General features: G+C 41.6%; 1 protein-coding gene across 2 annotated transcripts in view; it reads right to left on the bottom strand.

Moving 5' to 3' along the window:
• Nucleotides 1–22,572, bottom strand: part of smurf1 (SMAD specific E3 ubiquitin protein ligase 1) — a 135,276-nt gene that overhangs the window by 5,659 nt on the left and 107,045 nt on the right. For both annotated transcript variants that reach the window (XM_084328732.1, XM_084328733.1), the window contains exons 14-15: nucleotides 6,570–6,707; nucleotides 6,148–6,268 (exon numbers count right to left, since the gene is read on the bottom strand). In XM_084328732.1, the coding sequence (XP_084184858.1) occupies nucleotides 6,148–6,268; nucleotides 6,570–6,707 (259 nt within the window). The remainder of the gene's footprint in view (nucleotides 1–6,147; nucleotides 6,269–6,569; nucleotides 6,708–22,572) is intronic.

The raw sequence follows: 22,572 nt of genomic DNA, 5'->3' as shown, positions 1-22,572 counted from the left end.
CGGAGCCTTGCTGGATGAATTATGAATGGCAACAGCGAATAAAGGAAATAACGATCATAAAAACGAGTAAACTCGTTATTGGCGCAATTCGATTGCCGGGCAATAACGAGTAAACTCGTTCTTGGCGCAGAAGCAGTTAATATCTTTGAAACAGTTTGTGTTAAATTGTATCTCTCCGTCGCATAAAGACTGTCTGGCAGTGCGCATAAAGCATATAATAAAGGCTTTGCTCCCCTTCGTGTAATTCACTCACAGCTGTCGTGGTGGTATATCATAATCAGGTTGAGCTATGGTAACTTTCGCGCACCTACCGCATAATACCTCCGGATCAGGCATTCACCTGTAGGGGGTAGGTGCGGAAAAGTGACCATAGCTCAGCATAGGAAGTTCCAATCGACTCGGGATTTGTTCAGGAGACTCCAGTGCATAAAAAAAAATACCCCCACAACCCGACCTACAAGCAAATCTTGCAAAAATCGATTCTATTTGTTATCATGTATGCCAGCTATTATGCTGAAGAAAGGCTTGTGAACTATAGCACACGGTTACAGTGGGGATTCAACTCACTTTAAACACTTAAAACATTACACCATATTTTTTACATTTGCACTACATCTTTTACCAAATGTTTAATTTTTTTTTTTTACTTTTTTTTTGGGTTCCAGTTTACTTGGTAATAGTAGTTTTATTCAGTCATCACACAATACAATATGCACAATCATTCAACAATCTTTGATTTGACTGAAAAGGTACAGACTGAAGCATAATGCTTATACATGCCTGTCCTATATTCTTAACCAAATTAAGCCTCAAACAGTATTCTAAAAGAAAACAATCTTAAAAAATAGCTATACAAACGATTTCTTAAAAACCAAAAGTGAATTACTCATTCTTAACTATCAGCATTGTTCCACAAGTTAACGCCAACAATAGAAATACACCTCCTTTTAATCCCTTTCTTAGCTTTTTGAACAGTAAATTTACAAATGTCTCAAATCATATTTTCTTTCATGTATTGAAAAAAAAACTTTGCACACCGTCCGGGAGTAACTTTGCTTTAGCTCTGTACATTATCTGCATAATTTTATAATAAACCAAATCATTAAATTTCATAACATGTGACTTCATAAACAGTGGATTTGTGTGGTCATAGTAACCAGCCTTATGAAGGCTCTGAATGGCCCGCTTTTGCAGTAAGACTATCGCATTTAAGTCTTTAAATGTCGACCCCCATACTTCCACACAGTAAGATATGTAAGGAAGTATACGTGAGCAGTAAATTATGTGCAAGGCTTTATAGTTTTAATATATCCTTACATTTATACAGGATTGCTACTGACTTAGATATTTTCCCTTGGTAACATGTTTCCTGTATTTTATTTTTTTATTATTTTTTAAACAAACACATAAACAAACATGACAACATAAATTAGATATACAAGCATTAATTAACAGTGCACATCCAATGAAATCACCATTTAGATAAATGTCTTATACAAGATATACCCCTAATACCCTACACACATGCTCTCGCTCGTTACATCCCCCCCCCCCCCCCCCCTTGGATAATCCATCCATTATCGTTCGCTCCTAACCAGGCACTACCATTATATGCTAGCTTTTATTCTCTCCACCACTTCTAACCACATTGTCATTTTGGATTCATTGAGACACAAAATTCTTGCTGTAGATATTTCTAGATAAATCACTTCGAGATATGTAAGAATCCAGACCTTCCGGCACATTTTTTCCGGTTGAAACCATCGTGATGCTATCAGCTTTTTAGCCGGTGTGATACCAGACAAAACCAATCTCTTTAGCTGTATAGGTACTGCACACTCAAAAACATCATTCAGCAGTAATACAGAGGGGTGTACAGGTATATTCAGAGTTAAGAGATTTGATAATTGCTGGGTCACTTCTTTCCAGAAAATGTTTACATTTTGTACATTTTAGTTGTGTATATTGTATATTTTTTATAGTGTTTGTTCTTTTACTTTTCTTTTTTTTTACTCTTTTATGGTATGATTTATCTGAGCTATTGTTAATGCAGGTCAGACATGCCCTCATCTACATCTTGACTTATTTACACTGCCTACTTGTCCATATGCACATACTCCGTTAATTATATTGTTTACACTGCCCATTTATATTTTTACTTCTCCACTGTACTATAATTTTATGAACTGTATCATGTCTTCTACTATCACATGTACCTGTACCTCCCCTCCCTCCTCCCCCATGCTGCTATAGACCACTACACTTCCGCGTTACATTGAAATCAGGGAGGAGATTGCGGGGGGGGGGTCAAATGAATGAATGTGGATGAGAGCCTTGACATTCAGGCTATGGTTAGACTAGTGTATTCCTGGCGTTTTTTTATACGTTTTTGTAGTCTGCACGCTAGCCGTTGTTGCGAAAACGCCCATGCGCAGTAGATATCATCTGCGTGCCCTTCCGGTGACAACAGTGTGTGTGTTTGGGACAGAGCTCCGTGTCCCAAATAGCTTCAGCTACCATGTGTTGTCAAGTTATTGTTATAAGGACCCCAGTCCAAGCTACAACAGTCTGCATTCCCTTAACAATTGTTTGTATTGAGCCGTATTGTATTGTACCCATATGCAATATGTTAAATAAAGTTTACATCCATTCATTCTGCTAGCATTACCGATTGCATGAGCAGCTGGCTAACGTGAGCTATCAGGATTCAGACCCTGTTAGCTCAGAGTTCCTCTTTCAACTTAACAAGCATTAAACAAAATGGCCCAGTCATCTATTCACCTTTGTTTAATACACACAGCGTTGTCTCTAATGTTATCTAACTACTGATAGCTCGCGATATCATCAGTTATGGTGCTGGCTAAGTAGCGTGAGCTAACGTTAGCTTCTAGCCACAATGCTATATTGTTATAATGGCATACTCCATTGACGTTAGCATGCAGCTAACAATGCTACCGATCGTTTTTTAGACTAAACTATCCGCTCTTGGTGGTCACTTGTGTTGATGTTAGTTTTGTTTCATCAACAAATGACAGGCAGAACACACAGTGAATGTATCCGTTTTGTTTATTGCACTTTTATTAGGCTTTGCTGAAAAATAATGGCTGCATTGAGTAAATAGGCAAGATGGTGGCGCGGCATAGGCGCCTGCCTTATTGACATTTTCTTTGCTGGAACTTCCACCAGGAAGTGTATTGGCACATTCGTTCTGATTGGTTGAAATTGCCTTCATGTTTGCCACCTACTGCCACCTACTGCTTTGGCAGTGTACTACATCAGTGTGCTCGGCTGACAAAAACGGAAAAAAAAACGAAAGTGTGACTCAGGCGCACGACGTCGCGGCGATACGCATAAGAAAACAATACGAAGATGATACGAAAGGTGTAACCGCAGCCTAAGTGATTGCAGATACGGCTGTGGGGGTGCTAGAGACATGATCGAATAGACTTGTATGCGCCTGAGTCTCCTGAACACGGCGCGAGACATTCCTAATCGATCAGAACTAAATTGGCAGCGAAAAAGACCGTTTTTGTGTGACGCAACGTACATCCACCTGGAATGTTCCATTAGACGGGCATTAGAGGGGGTGTTGTGTTGTGAGAATTATAAGATAGAATTAAATATACAGTAAAAGGAATACAGTACAAACATACAGAAGTCTACAGTAAGTGTAATATTGCACAGTGTTGTGCATTTATAATCAGTAGCTTAGGCTACATAGTAGGCTAATAACAGCCTATTCTAGTCTAGCAGGTGCTGGTATAGACTAGTAATGTTGATTTTCAGATATACCGTATATCTAGTCAAAAAATTTCATTATATGTCATATATGTCATATATTATACTCTATACCAGCACCTGCTAGACTAGAATAGGCTGTTATTAGCCTACTATGTAGCCTAAGCTACTGATTATAAATGCACAACACTGTGCAATATTACACTTACTGTAGACTTCTGTATATTTGTACTGTATTCCTTTTACTGTATATTTAATTCTATCTTATCATTCTCACAACACAACACCCCCTCTAATGCCCCTCTAATGGAACATTCCAGGTGGATGTACGTTGCGTCACACTCCGTGGCCAATCTGCGCATGTGCATGGGGAAATCGATGCTTAAAAACGGTCTTTTTCGCTGCCAATTTAGTTCTGATCGATTAGGAATATCTCGCGCCGTGTTCAGGAGACTCAGGCGCATACAAGTCTATTCGATCATGTCTCTAGCACCCCCACAGCCGTATCTGCAATCACTTAATGTCAAGGCTCTCATCCACATTCATTCATTTGACCCCCCCTGCAATCTCCTCCCCGATTTCAGAATCCCGGAAGTGTTGCGGTGGTCTATGATGCCTGAACAGTTACAGTATAATAGCACTGATTTCTGGGTAAAGTAGTCTATAATGCATAGTTAAGAGAATGGCTCCAGTTATTTTGAGGCCCTGTGGCTCTGAAATAGGAATTGTGTTAGTGTCATGGTTCATAAGACATAAAAAAAAATATATATATATATATATATATCGCCCATTTAAAAAGACACTCGCCTAACATATCGTCATGTAACTCGAGAACTGAGGCACGGATTTGGTCGAGTGAGGTGGCATTCGAACGGCAACCAATAGATTTAATTGGGTAATTTATATGTTCGGCGAAAAATGCAGCCCTGAGGCGCTAGATGCTCGCAAAGTGCCGTGACTTTGTGCATTCCGCCGGCGGGCACGTGTGTGCATGTTAAGAGGTTAAGAACAAAACAGAGAAAAACCTCTCGTATATAGAAAAGGGAGAGAGAGACAGAGAGCAGAATTGACCCATCTCATAGGGCTGGGCGATAAAACGATAACGTTAACTATCGCGATACATTATTTCCTCGAAATAAACATGAAACGTGGTCGCAAAGTTTCGATATATCGATTTTCCAAGCTTGGATATGAGCACACGCACTAACAACCAATCAGTGAAGGAGATGGCCGATAGCGGAAGGAGACCCGGAAGGAGACGCGGAGGTAGGATCAGTAAACAAGGCTGGCTAGGGCTAATTAGCTTGCACGGCGCTATTTTACAGTTTACCTGCCGAGTTGGTGTGTGTTTTGAATTCTGAGGGTAACTGTTATAGTAGTGTGGGGTATACGGTGGACGTCGTTGCAATGAATTGGGCGGAACAGAGTATTTTAGGGTCATTTTTAGTACATTGTCATGAGATACTCCGCTCGGAAACGAGGCTGGCTAGGGCTAATTAGCTTGCACGGCGCTATTTTACAGGTTACCTGCCGAGTTGGTGTGTGTTTTGAATTCTGAGGGTAACTGTTATAGTAGTGTGGGGTATACGGTGGACGTCGTTGCAATGAATTGGGCGGAACAGAGTATTTTAGGGTCATTTTTAGTACATTGTCATGAGATACTCCGCTCGGAAACGAGGCTGGCTAGGGCTAATTAGCTTGCACGGCGCTATTTTACAGGTTACCTGCCGAGTTGGTGTGTGTTTTGAATTCTGAGGGTAACTGTTATAGTAGTGTGGGGTATACGGTGGACGTCGTTGCAATGAATTGGGCGGAACAGAGTATTTTAGGGTCATTTTTAGTACATTGTCATGAGATACTCCGCTCGGAAACGAGGCTGGCTAGGGCTAATTAGCTTGCACGGCGCTATTTTACAGGTTACCTGCCGAGTTGGTGTGTGTTTTGAATTCTGAGGGTAACTATTATAGTAGTGTGGGGTATACAGTGGACGTCGTTGCAATGAATTGGGCGGAACAGAGTATTTTAGGGTAATTTTTAGTACATGGTCATGAGATACTCCGCTTGCTTTGGCTAACTGCTAACGTGCGCGGACTGATGACGACATCAACTCGACTCTAGAGACATTCACAGCAGCAAAACAAGTCAGCCCGCGTATCGGCGCCGGGCATAATAAGTTAATTAAACTTGACAGACATTATATCGACGATAATTATCGATAGAGTTATATGAAAATAATTTTATAATTTTATCGCAATAACGTTTTTGGCCATATCGCCCAGCCCTACCATCTCAAACCCCACCCTCTTTTCTCAATCCTCTAATCACAACGGTTGCTTCCCTCGGACGGCTAGGTCAATTGTAGGGTCATGGCTATGATTAATGGTTGCTAGGCCACAGAAACAGACGTACCTCCAGTTCTTTGTGGTCGAAGGGCTTGAGAAGATGCTGGGGGATGAGCTCACTGAAGCCTTTCTGAAGAGCCAGGAACTGGGCCTCGATACCACGCATAAACCTCCAGTTCACATACAGCCTGAAGATGAGGTGGAAACGTATGGATAAATATATACAATAACACAAGCCTGTAATGCTGTCAAACAGTGACCTCTAGGCAAAAGAGCCCCATGTGGGTTGGAGTAACAATACAAGCCATCTGGCTCAGTAACAAGGTCCGTTGGCCAGAGTAATACAGAAAGAACACCACAGCCCCCTCTACTGGACAGAAATGACCTAAAAGATATTGTATACTCCTCCACACAATGATATCCCTCTTCCTTTAACGCCTCCTCTCTCCCTCCCTCACCCCCCCTCTCTTTCTCTCTTGCTCTCCTCACCTGACGTATTCCTTCTTGTTCTCCTCTGTGACAGGGATGTTCCGACCGTTGGGTTTCAGTTCATGCTGTAGGAACTTGCCAAAGGCATTGTGTTCCACGCAGAACGTGTGGTCTAGAACAGACGTGATGTCATTCTCTCTGCAAGGACACAAACACAAGTCCACAGGATTATAACTATGTTGACTTGACATGGAATTCAAAAGTTTATCAGCATGTCTGTGTCAGGATCAGTGTGTGTGTGTGTCTGTGTGCACGCGCACATGCACATTTCCATGCTGAATGAGTTATTTCCTAAAAACTATAAGCACATCTCTGGTAAGCACTCGATTTAAAATGATAAGCACATCTCTGGTAAGCACTAGATCGACAAAGCTATTTTAAAAATAAATGTGTTGATAACACGTTGGGCGCCAAACCCGAGATAACTCGCCAGCGGTTGGGCGCGATATTTGTAATCATTATCCATCCAGGGAACCTGGTGTTATCATAGGGAATGAGTCTAAAATCGCAAAAGTGCAATACCGACCGCATTCTACCAGGTGGCGTATCGAGCACCCTTTGAAACCTTGTGTCTTGGGCTGTGTGTCGATTATATGGGTCCGGGTCGCGTGAATACTTTCCCCAAGGTGGTTGTCCTTCCACATTCGGTTTACGTGGCCTGATTGGCCACTGACGCTTCTCTCAGCGCCCAATCGGGTTACTCCTAACGCTCGCTCCTAACTTTCAGAACTTCTCTCAGTTCCGCAAGTCCGTCACATCAGCTACCTACCTGCATCAATATACTACTAACTAGCAACTAACTCGCTACCACCGTGCATCAATATACTAACTAACTAGCTCATCAATGCACTAACTACTACCGCCGTGCATCAATATACTGATACCGCCGTACATCGCTATACTGCTACCACCGTGCATCAATATACTAAATACTACTAATAATAAACTAGACTAAATATAGCCTATAGAACAGATTTTTACACCCTAACGTTAATATAGAGAGATGAACAATACGTTATTTATATTGATGTGATGCCGATTGATATGAATAGCGCGTTACGTTAACCCATTCTCGGCCACCACTTTGATTCGTCCTAATCCATTCTCTGCCAGCTCTATTTGTCTATGGAGATGTTCATCTACTTTGCAGGGCTATAACTTTTTAAATTGTATTGCTAAATTGACATTACTATGGCCCATTCAACATCGATTAGCTATCGTTCAGGATGTAGGAAGGTTTTACTTTTTCATTCACACATTCATACTAAAATACCATCCAGAGTATAAATATGTTTTTATCGTTTTCTGCTGTATTTCATAGAACGTGAGATAGCCATTTATGCATATATTAGATCATCAAATGCAGTTTGATAGCTATTGACGTCAGATAAAAAATGTCAATTGTACAAGGTCCTAAACGTCATGACTCATCATCTGCTGGTGACCGGAGGGGGGGGGGGGGGGGTCGTTAAATGATTCATGTTGTATGGGTGATATATAGATTAGAGCAGTTTGTATGGTTAATAATAATCAAAAACACTGAAACTCACCGCAGCTTCCTCTTACCGTTGGGTGATCAGCGTGGAGCAAAAAGATTGCTATTATGGGATGTTGATCTAGATGAACCATTTCCGGGTTGTATAATACTATATACGTCCAAATAACGTTGTTTATTGAGTTATGGCAACCGATCGATTATCCAGTGTGTCGAGATGGAGCCCCGGGAGCGATAGCGAGTGGCGGACGGAATAGGGGGGACACCAAGCACTTCCGGCCCCACTTCCCCATGTCCGGTTTGGCCGATCGGCCACCAGGTGGCGATATTTAACTGTTGGAGAGTTGAGTGGAGATCCACAGCACCAGTCAAGGATCCGTCGGTGAAATATGAATACCATGACAGAAATTTGAAATATTGATCTCGATGGCGGCGTAATCCGTCATTGGCAGATTAAGCATGGCGAGGAATGACGGCTTAATCCGTCATTGGCAAAAAAAGGGTTAATATAGAGAGATGAAAACAATACGTTATTTATATTGATGTGATGTCGATTGATATGAATAGCGCGTTACGTTAATATAGAGAGATGAAAACAATACGTTATTTATATTGATGTGATGCCAATTGATATGAATAGCGCATTACGTTAATATAGAGGGATGAAAACAATACGTTATTTATATTGATGTGATGCCAATTGATATTAATAGCGCGTTACGTTAATATAGAGAGATGAAAACAATACGAGGAAATGGGCTACGTTAATATAGAGAGATGAAACCAATACGAGGAAATGGGCTACATTAATATAGAGAGATGAAAACAATACGAGGAAATGGGCTACGTTAATATAGAGAGATGAAACCAATACGAGGAAATGGGCTACGTTAATATAGAGAGATGAAAACAATACGAGGAAATGGGCTGTGGAACTGAAGGACTTGGGCTGTGGAACTGAAAGCTAGGTGTAGCACTTGTGTTAATAACAGTAACAGCTGTTTGCCACGGGCACAGTTCTAGGTTCGAATGAGACGAGGAGTAATATGCACAATTAAAAGAATAGTAGACCAGAGGCAGAGTTATAACAATAACAGGTGTTTTAATTAAAAGCGCGCTAGATAAACAGTAATAATAGATACATACGTAAAGTACAAGTTATGCTTTGAAGTATTCCTTTTAGGTTAGGTCAGTAACCTCTCCTTGCGGGAGGGTTAGGTCGATATCAAGGCCAAGGTCGATTGGATCAACACATTGGGGTTCGTTCAGACGTCTCTGAGGTTATCATCGGTAACTCTATATTAGTTTATCAGGGAATGCAAATACCTTATTAGGTGAATTGGCCCTTTAAACCCTTTTTCTTTACAGGAAAACTATCAGTGATTCAGCTATAATCGATACGTCATCTAGAATAGGCTTGGGCGGTATGACGGTATTAGAATATACCGGGGTATTTAGAAATACCGACGGTATTGAAAATCAATACCGTCGTCACCGTCAAAATCACAGATGCGCTTCAGCTTCTATTACAGTGAAACTGAGTAAATCAAATCAAATACAAAATACAATATCAAAATAACACAAGATGAACGGGATCGACTCCCTTGGAAGTCCTTGTAGTCTCGTTCAGTTCAATCCTACCACTGTTAGTTGAGCAATAGTTGAGCATCAGGCTGGCATTAGTCTGGAGTTATGAATCTGGACCCTGGGTTACATAGGCGCAACGCGATTGGGCGCTGAGAGAAGCGTCAGTGGCCAATCAGGCCGCGCAAAAACCGAACGCGGAAGGACAACCACCTTGGGGAAAGTATTCACGCGTCCGGGTCTCCGGGCAGGACGAGCGGTTATAATGCTCAGATTGAGAAGAATCAAATACTCCTGATGCATGTTGTGTGGTGGATTATGTTGGCGACACGATGGACATCAATACTTTTTGGGGTACATTCTAGTCAAGGTAAGGGCTATATGATATCAATCTTGCGTTGATCCAAGCATGTCTTCATTGCGATCCGAGCGTATGTGTGTAACGTTAGTCCACAACGTATTCCGTTGATGATGATCAAAGCATCAAAAAACTAAACCCCCCCCCTTTCATGCATTCATGATGAAACATAATACCTATATGCATTCAGCTGCTGAATTAGGACCGCCGCTGCTATGAACTAGACTATTAAAAAAAAGTTATAATTATTATTATAATTTTTTTTTATCATTTCATTTGGGCTGTGGGGGGTGCTTAACACATTGACGACCACGGCTTGCAGTGTAATATGTGGCTGGAGGGCTTGTCAACAAACCGATGTACTTTCTAACAGCTATATATATACTTTATAGTATTGCTATCTGTCCATTCTCATTCTGCATAAACCGTGCCTTCATAATGGCTTAAAGAAAATAAAAATCCATCGGTTGGTTGTCATTTTATAGCGTCGTGAATATAAGCTTTATCGCAGTTTTTGTCTCGTCTTTTTTCTGGGAAGCTAGATATGAGGCTAAAGGCTAGTCACGTTATATCAAACGCCATTTCTGTTGTATATATACAAATGAAATAAAACAAACTGCGTAGCATCCAGACTATTACAGAGCATCTATGGATGAAATGGGGGCAGCGGGGGACGCCGATTAGTAGTATTGATTAGCAATACAGTGTGCGTTCAAGTAGCCATTTTCACTGATCGATCGCTTGCGTGTTACAACAATGTCCAATCCGGCTGTAATTTGGGTGAATAGTATCCTACCGTCAGCCCATGTGATGGCCGGCAGCATTTCGTCATTAGTCATCGGAATCTGGTAGATCGATATGTCCATTGGCTGATCATAAATCCCATTATTCCAGGCTGAAATCTGCGTTCGGTAACGTGATCAAAGATGGAGTATGTTCGGCTGGGATCGAGGCTCATATGAAACGCCCCAGACAGTAAAAAAAATTATTTTCCCATTCGGCCTCAATGATACTGCAGTGGAGCGATGGCGCCCATAAGAGGATCTGGCCGGTATTGCATGTCGCCGATTTAAATCTGGCGGGTAAATCTGCAGAACCGATCGGGGACCTTGATCCGTTTATTAATATGGAATAAAACAATAACAACTTGCCACGAGTTAACTCGTGGCTCTGGTCCTCAACGGGTGGAATCGAAACACGAGTTAACTCGTGGTTGGGCGGCAAAGTGTTAAAGGGGAACTATTTTACTATTTCTTTCACTATTTGGGCACTTTTACACAATTCCTGTGAGTCTATGGAACACCTCTGTAAATTTTTTTTTTTTTTCCCCCATTGTTTTGTATTTCTAATCAAGTCCTCAAAAACAGCATTTTTCTACCTTAAGATCTTAAGCCGTTTTGAGCCTGGGCTCCAACCACTGTGTGCAGCTCATCTTGTACCTCGCCATTATCATGCAGCGGTGTCTTTCTGACATCACAAATCATCACATTTTCAGATGACTCAGTTCAGTGAGGGTGAATATTGTGAGAGGAGAATTGGAAGAATGCGCCAATATGAGAATTAGAGACATAGATCATATTAATATAAGTTCACATAGCTAGGAAACAATGCTAAACACTCAAAAAGGCCATTTATAAGATAGTTCCCCTTTAACACATTGTCCGCCATGGATTATATCCATCAATATAGCCAGTCTGCCACCGTTGAAAGCCTATGGAGATGTTTACCTTCTTTGCAGGGCTATAACTTTTTAAATTGTATTGCTATATTGACATTACTATGGCCCAGTCAACATCGATTATCTATCGTTCCGGATGTTCTTTCCTATACACGCTATATAAAAAAATTCAAATGTATATGTTCGGTATACATTATGCTTCATCATGCGTGGAGGAAAGGGGGGGCGGGGGTCGTCTATAATTCCTTTATCGTCAGTAACGGCTTTATGTAGTATGGGTTGATATATTGACTGTTTGCAAACAAAGAAACGCACAATCGTGCTGAAAATAACGTTACTGTCCTCTTACCGTTCGCCGATGAGACTGGAAGAAAAATATCCCAATTATTTGACGCCGATCGCCTAGATCCATTTCCGGTTTGTATGGCGCAATAAACGCCGAAATCATATCGATTATTGCATTATGGAAGCAATCCATATGCACGCCAGTGTTTATCTGTAGTCCCGTAGCAAGATATTACTGCCGGAGGGATTTCCTCGACGCACCGATCACAACTTCCGGTTTTGAGAGTGTAACTCGCCTGACCATCCACCAGGCGGCGGTATTGAGGCGTTGCAATCTCATTCAGGGTCCCGCTGCAGCACCAGAGGTTGGCTGGATGAATTATGAATGCCATGGCGAAAAAATGAAATAGTGATTTCACCGCATGGCAGCCAAAAACGGCGTAACTTGTTTATGGCGACCAATGTGTTAATGTAAAAGACTGACCTGAGGAAAAGGCTGCAGGGAGAAAGCACTGCAGTCTAGTCGATTTTGTGTTTTGAGCACAAAGTTCATCATAGATCTAGCCTCTTTATTTTGCTCTCAAAGTGCACCAGATTGATGGATTTAACTTTAAAATGTAAAAAAAAAAAAAAAAGTTCAGAGGGGGGCATGCCCCCGGACCCCCCTAGAAGCACAGCACCGCAGCTGAATATTTTTTCAGGGGAAACACTGCCTATGATATAGATTTGATTTGAGAATAGTAGCTAGTCCAGGCAAGAAATGGCAACGCTTTTAGTAGAATACATGCATAAGGCTATTACTCAGCCTTTCGGGAATTACCCCAGACCACGCTATAACTATACTTATATTCACCACGGTATAACACAGGAACGTATGCAGGGCTGTACGCTAAGCTTTTTCACTAGGGGCAAACAGGTGCTCCTATATGGAAAATTTAGGGGCACAGAATCTTTTTTAGGGGCACTTTTTTTTAAATAACAATTTTACCATTATACTAGTGCAAATATGTTCCTCCTGCCTCATTACTGTGGTCCTTTTATTTAACATTCAAGTGCTTGTGTTTTCAGGGTTGTATCCTTTATAATGAACCAACTGAAGTATTACCACAGCTGCAAACATTTCTTCTTTCATTGATAACAGTGTTCATTAGGGATGGTATCGTTAGGATTTTATCGATACTACTACTCTTATCGATACTGCTTAATGGTTCGGTACCTTGTCGATGCTCTTATCGGTTCTTTTAGATTATTTTGCAAGAAATCTTTTTTTTATTAAGAACAGAATCGACATTGCTTTATTATTCTTTTATATAACTATATTACTGCACATGGCTACTTTGTGATCAATTAATACAAGCAGTCAGATAAATTAACTATTTTGGGACTTTCTATTTTATTTAGAAAGTTCTTAACATGCAATGAGTCTCCTGGCCATTTTCGGTTTCGTTTTTGAGGACTGCATACTTTTTTTGCAAACCAAAACAACATACTTTATACTTATAGCACATGCATGAGCCTGGTCTCTTTTGAAAGATGACATTCTGAAGTTTCTGATTCCAGAAGAAAAATTCACTTTTAGTGCTAACTAGGGATGCTCGATATTGGCTTTTTTACCGATACCGATATACCGATATTGTCCAACTCTTAATTTCCGATACCGATATATGCAGGGTTTCCCCCCCCAAATTTTTTTATCATTTCAGGTAATTAACATTACATATCTCTTGTTGTGGAATTAACACAACATTGTGCATACTTTTGACAATAAATAAAATCAGAATTTGTTCTTACTTGCTTGCCTGGGTAAATAAAGGTTATAGAAATGTATAATGTAATTTTTTTTTAAACCGATAGATATTTTCCGATATCACATTTTAATGCCGATATCGGCCGATAATATCGGACATGCCTAGTGCTAACGTAATAGAGTAACAAAGGTCTGAACTTGAGTTGTAAAAAACTTGTTACTCAAGTTTTTCTGTAGTAGTTAGTAGTCCAGAGGTAGTATTTCCCCAGAAGGTTGGCTTACAATTCCAGACGGAGCCATAGGCTGAAGCCTTATGTAGTACATATCCAAATTTCATAAAGATCCATTCAGAAATGAGTGATTAGGAGTGATTTTGGTAAACTGTGTGTACAAAGAAAAACTCAAGTTTTCTCATAAACTTCAATTCATTCGGCTGTTTTGCTCTTCCTGTTTTCGTGTTTCTTCCTGTTTTTTGTTTCCTTTTATTTATATCCCCATGTGGAGTATCATTGGAAAGCCACACTCATTGGCTACAACGATCCACAATCATTTTCGAGATCGTATCTAGATTGACGGAACTACTGCAGCCTGAGTCGGGAGTGGTATTTTGTGCAATACAGTGTACTTTGCACAAGCCTCAAATACCGGCATGTAACTCGAGAACCGCTGAACGGATTTTGTCTCTATCGACAGGCAACAAATAAGCCTTCAATTCAATATATATATTGTATTACAAAATATGCACACCCGAGCCACTAGGGGTCGCCAAAGCGCCGGTTGCAAAAAATCTGAAAAACGTCCCGTATGAGGGACGTTGCAGCTTAAGAGGTATCAGAATGTCCCACCCAATACCCAGCTGTTAAAAACGGTTCAATACTCCATTTTATTAGTAGAGATACTTTTAGAACAATAGCCTGATGCTGTATTTTCCATGAGTTGAGTGGATGTATGACCGGAGCAGGGTGTATGTGTGATAGCGTAGTGGGCGTGTCAACAGTGTCAGCTGAACTCGCACCAAACAAGGCATAGGGAAATAGTCAGACATCCCAGAATAATTTCATAATGCAAAGTTTCTGAATGGATATTTGGATTAAACCAAGTTGTATGCAGTGATGAGCGGTCTTTCCCCGCGGAACACAAGTTACTTAACGTTACGTCACGCTATGCATGCTTAGCTTGCTAATGATAGCAGTGTAATGTTAATGTTACACACGTCGCGCTATGCATGCATTCTCACTTTATATGTTGTGTCTGTCCACTATGTTTGTTAATTTTTCATCTCCCCCCCTTATGTAAAGCAACCTTGGGTCCTCTGAAAGGCGCTATATAAAACGAAGTTATTATTATTATTATTAAAGCAGTGTAACTTAATGTTACACAGGTCGCGCTATGTATGCTTTTTTCGAACGTTTCGTTCTCTCCGCTATGATGAGCTCTGCTCTGCTTCAGCACGGACAGCACCTCTCAAGTACCCGTATGTGCATGTGTGAGCGACTCGAGTGTGTTACTAACAGCCCCAGTGTATGCAGTGATGCTGATGCTTTCCCAGCGGAACACAAGCTGCTTAAAGTTACACAGGTATGTTATGCACGTTAATTAAGCTATATAACGTTAGAGCGCAGCCCTTTAGCTTGCTAACAGACATTGTCCCAGTGAGATGTAATAGAAAAATAGGCCAAAACTCATTCATATATTCAGCAGCAGTACTATGGAATAGCCTACCAATGGAGTTGAAGTCCATAAGCCCCTTCTCCACTTTTAATAATAATAACTTCGTTTTATATAGCGCCTTTCAGAGGACCCAAGGTCGCTTTACATAAGGGGGGGGGGGGGGGGGGGGAGATGACAAATTAACAAACATAGTGGACAGACACGACATATAAAGTGAGAAAGTTAGGGGTTAAAGGCCAAGTTGAAGGTGGGTTTTGAGCAGTTTTTTAAATGAGTCCAGAGTTGGGGCGGTGCGGAGTTCTGCAGGGAGGGAGTTCCAGAGGGTGGGAGCTGCCACACTGAAAGCTCTGTCCCCGAACGTCCATAGTCTGGTTCGGGGGTTGGAGAGCTGACCAGTGTCCGTGGATCGCAGGGACCGTGACTGAGTGTAGGGGTGGAGGAGGTCAGTGAGGTACTGAGGTGCCAGGGCGTGAAGGGATTTGTAGGTGAGCAGGAGAGTTTTGTAGGTGGTGCAGGATTTGATGGGGAGCCAGTGGAGGTGGATGAGGGTGGGGGTGATGTGCTGCCAGGGTTTGGTGCGGGTTAGAACCCTGGCAGCTGAGTTTTGAACATACTGGAGCCTGTCCAGGGTTTTGCTTGGGACCCCGGACAGGACCCCGTTGCAGTAGTCCAGGCGGGAGGTGACGAAGGTGTGGATGAGGGTCTCAGCTGTGGTGTCGGAAAGTGATGGTCGGAGTCTGGAAATGTTTCCGAGGTGAAAGAAGGCGGATTTGGTGAGGGAATTGACATGGGATTGATAGGAAAGGGTGGAGTCCAGGATAACGCCCAGGTTGCGGACCTTAGGGGATGGGGAGATGGAGCAGCCGTCAATGTTGAGGGTGAGATCCCCAACCTTCCAGAGCAGGGCCTTGGGTGCCACAACCATGAGCTCGGTTTTATTGTTGTTGAGTTTGAGGAGATTAGATGACATCCAGGTTTTTATTTCGTGAAGGCAGTTGATAAGGGAGTGTGGGGGGAGATGGGTGGATGGTTTGGTGGAGAGGTAGTCGTAGTTGAGTGTCGTCGGCATAGGAGTGGAAGCTGAGGCCATGGCGGCGGATGATCTGACCGAGGGGGAGCATGTAAATGGTGAATAGGATCGGGCCAAGTACAGAGCCTTGGGGGACGCCTTGGTTGACTGGGGCCGGGGTGGAACTGGAGTCGCCGATGGTGATAAACTGTGTCCGGGTGGTGAGGTGAACAGTTTCAAGTACCTCGGAGCCCACATATCCGAGGATTTGACATGGACCACACACATTGACAGTGTTGTGAAGAAGGCACGACAACGCCTCTACTTCCTCAGGCGCCTAAGGAAGTTCCAAGTCAGTCAGAAGATCCTTAGGAACTTCTACTCATGTACAATAGAGAGCATCCTGACTGGCAACATCACCTCCTGGTTTGGGAATAGCACTGCACAAGACCGTAGCAGACTACAAAGAGTGACATGTTCAGCCGAACGCACAATTGGAGGGGGGCTTCCCACCCTCCAGAACATTTACAACAAGCGGTGCAAGGGGAAGGCTAAGAGAATTATTAAGGACTCGAGCCACCCGAACAACTGCCTCTTTGAACTGCTGCGGTCAGGCAAGCGATACCGGAGTCTTAAGGCGAGCACAGAAAGACTCAGAAGAAGCTTCTATCCCCAGGCCATCAGGCTGCTAAACGAACAATAAACACTATGCAACAACCATCAAATGCACACAGCACACACACCCACACACTCACTTAAACAAACAACACACTGCAGCACCCACTCTCCACACTTTAGATCACACAAACACTTTATATTTATTGATAAAGGATTTGCACTACAACTCGTACACCTACTGTAAATTGTACCTAAATTGCACCTCATCCTATTTCTGCCTTGCACTATATAGTATTGTATATTAGTACACTACACAGTATTGTATATTATATGGTAACTCAGTTACGTCTACTCTGCATCGAACATTGTACATATGTCTATACTGAACACTGTGACCTCATTTTTTTTACTTCTAATTTACATGCTATACTATGTTATTTTATTTCATACTTATCTTGTCTTGCACAGTCTCTGGAGCGTAACAGTAAGAAGCATTTTGTATAAAAGTATTCTGTACTTCTGTATGACAACTATTAAAGAAACTTGAAACTTGGTAGGATTGAAACCAGGAGAGTGCTGAGCCAGTGATTCCGAGGTTGTTGGATAGGCGGTTGAGGAGGATGGAGTGGGAGACTGTGTCGAATGCTGCAGAAAGGTCCAGGAGGATGAGGATGCTGATGTGGCCAGAGTCAGCTGCAAGGAGGAGGTCGTTGGTGATTTTGATGAGGGCGGTCTCTGTGCTGTGTTGGGTTCTGAAGCCGGATTGAAAAGGCTCATAGAGCTCATGGTTGGACATGTATTGTTGGAGTTGGGCGGCCACTGCTCTTTCCAAGATTTTACTAAGGAAAGGAAGGTTGGAGATCGGACGGTAGGTGTTTAGCTCGTCTGGGTCGAGGCCGGGTTTCTTGATGATGGGGGTGACAAAGGCTGTTTTGAAGCAGGGGGGGGACGAGACCAGATTCTAGTGAGGATTTGATGATGTTGACCATGGTGGGGCAGAGAGCAGGGAAAAATCAGTTATATCAGTTATAAAGAGGTGGATCATAGGTAGCAGAAGCTGGGAGTAGTGACCAAAGGGTTTCTAATAGGGATGCCCCGATCACGTTTTTTGCCACGGATCGTCTTGAGCCATATCGGCCGATACTGATCCGATATCGATCATTTTTTATTAAAAAATAATAATAAATTATTTTATATAAATTATAATTTTTTTTTTTATAAAATATATATATTATATAATCATACTTGTAGTTGTATTATCTGCGAGACATCGCCACCACGCAACAAGTCAAAATGCTCGCTATCTGCAAACAGCTCCACTGTCTGTGTGTACTCTAGTAGCCTCCAGCTACGGCCAGGATTCTCCGGAGCTGCAGCTGTCCCCTATTGATCACATTCAACATGCCCTCAGAGAATATGCATCGAATCAGTGTTATAAGACATTGATATCAGGAGCTATCTGTAGCTACTGCTAGCCGGCTATATAACGTTAAGACAACGCCTCAGTGAACTATTTAGTTTAATGGGACGTTTCGTTTTGAACAGTGAGCTAACGTGAGCTAACGTGAGCTATCATGCACTACTAGACTTGCTGGAGCATTTGTTGATATTAGGAGCTATCAGTAGTTTCTAATATGTGTTATTCCTTTTTATTCTTTTATCATCTATAAAATGGAATATTATTGTATGTATGCATTAGGGGTGGGGTAAAAAATCGATATTACGTAGTAGTATCGCGATACATTCCCACCCCTAGTATGCATGTATTATTGGTATTGCACAGTTGAACAATTTTATTGTAAGTTGTATGCAATATATCGCCCCCCCCAACCCCCCTCCCTGTTTTCACCCATGCGTGTCCTGTCCACAGACTCTGACCATGGTTTGTTTTTCTTGTTTTTTTCTTTTTTCTTTTGTCTTTTTATACCACACATCCTGACATACAGACACTACAAACACCCACGTCCACACACCAGTATATAAATCCACTGACACCAATGATGAAGGACCACAATGGAAACAAGCCTATGGCTTTATTGTAGGGATGTCCGATATTATCGGCCTACGGATATTGGCATAAAAATGTGATATCGGAAAATATCGGTTTTCAATTTATTTAACCGTTATTTACCCAGGCAAGCAAGTAAGAACAATTTTTTTTTGTCAAAGTATACATAATGTTGTGTTAATTACACTACAAGAGATATGTAATGTTAATTACCTGAAATTATTCAGTTTTTTGGGGGGGGAAACCCTGCATATATCAGTATCGGTTGATATCGGTATCGGAAATTAAGAGTTGGACAATATCGGTATAGGTAAAAAAGCCAATATCGAGCATCCCTACTTTATTGTGTTTATTTTTAATCCTATTGGTAAATGGTGATATGTGTTTCAAATGTATATGTGTTATTCCATTCTAAACCAATAAACTATTATATCTATCTATAACGTTAAGATAGCAGGAGCCGTCGGCCAACAAAGTTGTTTCAACAAATGTATTCACAAAATGGATTATCATTCAAACGTTATTGAAACCTCCCATGACCAGTAAGTAGGTACTACTACTCAACCGCAGAAATGTGCCTAAAGTCAAGACTCGACAGTACTAGAAAAAACCTGCAAGTAAGTCAAGTACGCTGGAGTGAGGCGCGGACGGAAGTGACAATTTTTCTAAATAAAATATGCGAAAGACTATTAGTATTTAGGAGCAAATTGTTTGCATGATTAAAAACAATGGTTCGAACGTCTGTTCGAAAAACCCTGGCAAATGTTCAAATCCCAAAAACAGGCTTGGGGACAGCTCTAACTGGAGCTGAGCTGAATGTGTTAAAATAGCCATAAAAAAGTGAAGGATTGGACTTTGCAAGCTAACTGTAATACAATGTTATTTTTTACAATAATTTACATAACATTTTAAGAAATTACTAATGTGTATGGGAACTGACAAAAAAGGTAATGGTAAAGGTAACGCTTAAAATTAGGGATGTCCGATATTATCGGCCGACCGATATTATCGGCCGATATCGGCAGTAAAATGTGATATCGGAAAATATCGGTATCGGTTTAAAAACAAAAAAAAAACAATAACAATATTTGTTATATATATATCCAGTGAAATTATTAGTTTCCTGAAATTATTCAGTTTTTTGGACGGGGAAACCCTGCATATATCGGTATCGGTTGATATCGGTTGATATCGGTATCGGAAATTAAGAGTTGGACAATATCGGAATATCGGTATCGGTAAAAAAGCCTATATCGAGCATCCCTACTTAAAATGTATTATTGCAGCGAGAAAAGGCGCTGTGAAAATGTTTGGGTGCACCTAAATTAAAAAGTTAGGTGCACTGGTGCAACCAATGTAAAAAGTTAGTCTGGAGCTCTATAACCTTAGGCCATGGTTACACTGGTGTAAAACAGCAACGTTCTATTTTCGAATGATTACGTTTGCATGTCCAAGTTAAAAAGAAACGCAGTTTTGGCAGGAAAACGTGTTTTTCTAGCGGCAACGCTGAAAGGGTGTTTTCGTTTTGGAAACTCGCCAAAACTCGCAGACAATGGTGCCATGTAATTTGCGCAAGCCGGATACAGAGCCGTTCAGCCCAATGGCCATGCGCAGTAGAGACCGACGCCAAATTCTCCCCTGGCTGGACCTTGACTCCGTCCATTAGTCCAAACATCAGAACTATTTCTGCGAGTCACTTGCGATATCGCGCTATAATTAATATAATTTGCTGTCCTCCTCAGATTGCTTATTCATGTGTAACACACACGGTTATTTCCAGTGTTTACAGCAGAGCTGTCCCAAGTAGCTGCGGCTACCAACGTGTTGTCAAGTTATTGTTATAAGGAGCCCAGTCCAAAACTACAACAGTCTGCATACCCTTAACAATTGTGTGTATTGAGCCGTATTGTACCCATTCTGCAATCTGTTAAATAAAGTTTATCCATTTCTACTAGCGTTAACGTTACTACGTTAATAGCCTCGATGCTAACTATATACATGGAGAATGGCATTCACATTAGCATGTAGCCAACAACACCGGAGATCTTTTTGTGAGACTAAACTATCCGCTCTTGGTGCTAAATTGTGTTGATGTTGGTTTTGTTTCATCAACAAATGAGGCAGAACACAGTGAATGTATCCGTTTGTTTATTGCACTTTTATTGCACTTTGTTTTCTTGCTGAAAAATAAATGCTACGTTGGCTAAATGGCTCACGCGAGGTATTTAAAGATGGTGACTTTGTTGTTTTTTTAGCAGGAAGTGTAGTGACGCGTTCAACCTTTTCTGATTGGTTGAAAATAGCCTTCATGTTTGAACTACATCGCATTGTACTACATGTATATAGTAGACGAGACAAAACGACGTCTAGCTTAACTCTTAGTTGCCTGCCAATACGCAGCGTTCTGAAAAGCTAAATGAAACTAAATGAAATGGCCCTAGTGTAACCGCAGCCTTAGTGTATGTGTGCGTCTTCATACATGCAGTGTTGGTACACTTATATCTGTGACTTGTGTGTAATGATGCACGGCTGTTTCTCAACAAATAAAGAGCCTATGAGGAATGAGGACAACTGCACCTCTGTGTGCTTATGCATGTGTGTGTATGTGTGTGTATTTACTCACAGGATCCAGACCAGACTCTTGTGCAGCTTGGAGTCAGTGGTCTGTGTGTGTGTGTGTGTTGTCCCCGAAGCCTGTTTTTGGGATTCGAACATTCGCCAGGTTTTTTTTCGAAAGGACGTTCGAACAATCGTTTTTAATCATGCAAAAAATGTGCTCCTAAATAATTTTTCTGGTCCAGTACTGTAGAGTCTTGACTTTAGGCACATTTATGCATATAACGTAGCGCATATGTGCATATTTCTGCGGTTATTAACACATTGACCGCCGGAGGTCGCTGTGGGCGTATGGCCGTTTGTGCCAGCACTTTGTGCAATGGAGAGAATGCCGTGTTTACGAGTGCTAAAACTACCCGTAATTTTCGGACTATAAGCCGGTTACAGTCCACCACCTTTAATTCTCACAGGCCCACAGCTGCTGCAGCATTACACGCCTTGCCCCTCCCCCTCACAGACCCATGTCAACAAACCCTTACGGCAAGAGTTGAGTGCATGAGCAGCTCAGAGCTCCTCTTTCAACATAATTGAAGCATTAAACAAAATGGCCCAGTCAACTATTCACTTTAGTTTAATACATGAGGCATTGTCTAATGTTATCTAGCTGGCTAGCTACTGATAGCTCCTGATATCAACGTCTGATATCATCAGTTTGGCATTCGTTTTCGCAGGTGCTGGCTAGCATTGGCTAACTAGCTATCATTCCGTGAGCTAACGTTAGTACCTAGCTAACGTTACTGTTTAAACAAAAATGTTAATAAATGGGAGCTTCCTCAAACAGCCATCTCTTTCCCGACAATCCGCTCTGTGCACGAACCCTTACATATGGTAATTAAACATTAAAACACCTGCGGCTTATAGTCCAGTGCGGCTTATATATGTACACATCATTCAATTTAGCTGCTGCAGGTACTCTTTCTTTAAGGTACTCTTT

The sequence above is a fragment of the Notolepis coatsorum genome (genome assembly GCF_963971535.1).
Source record: "Notolepis coatsorum genome assembly, chromosome: 14".
Lineage (NCBI taxonomy): Eukaryota > Metazoa > Chordata > Actinopteri > Aulopiformes > Paralepididae > Notolepis > Notolepis coatsorum.
The sequence above is the reverse complement of the archived record's forward strand: the minus strand, read 5'-3'. Positions and strand labels throughout refer to the sequence as shown.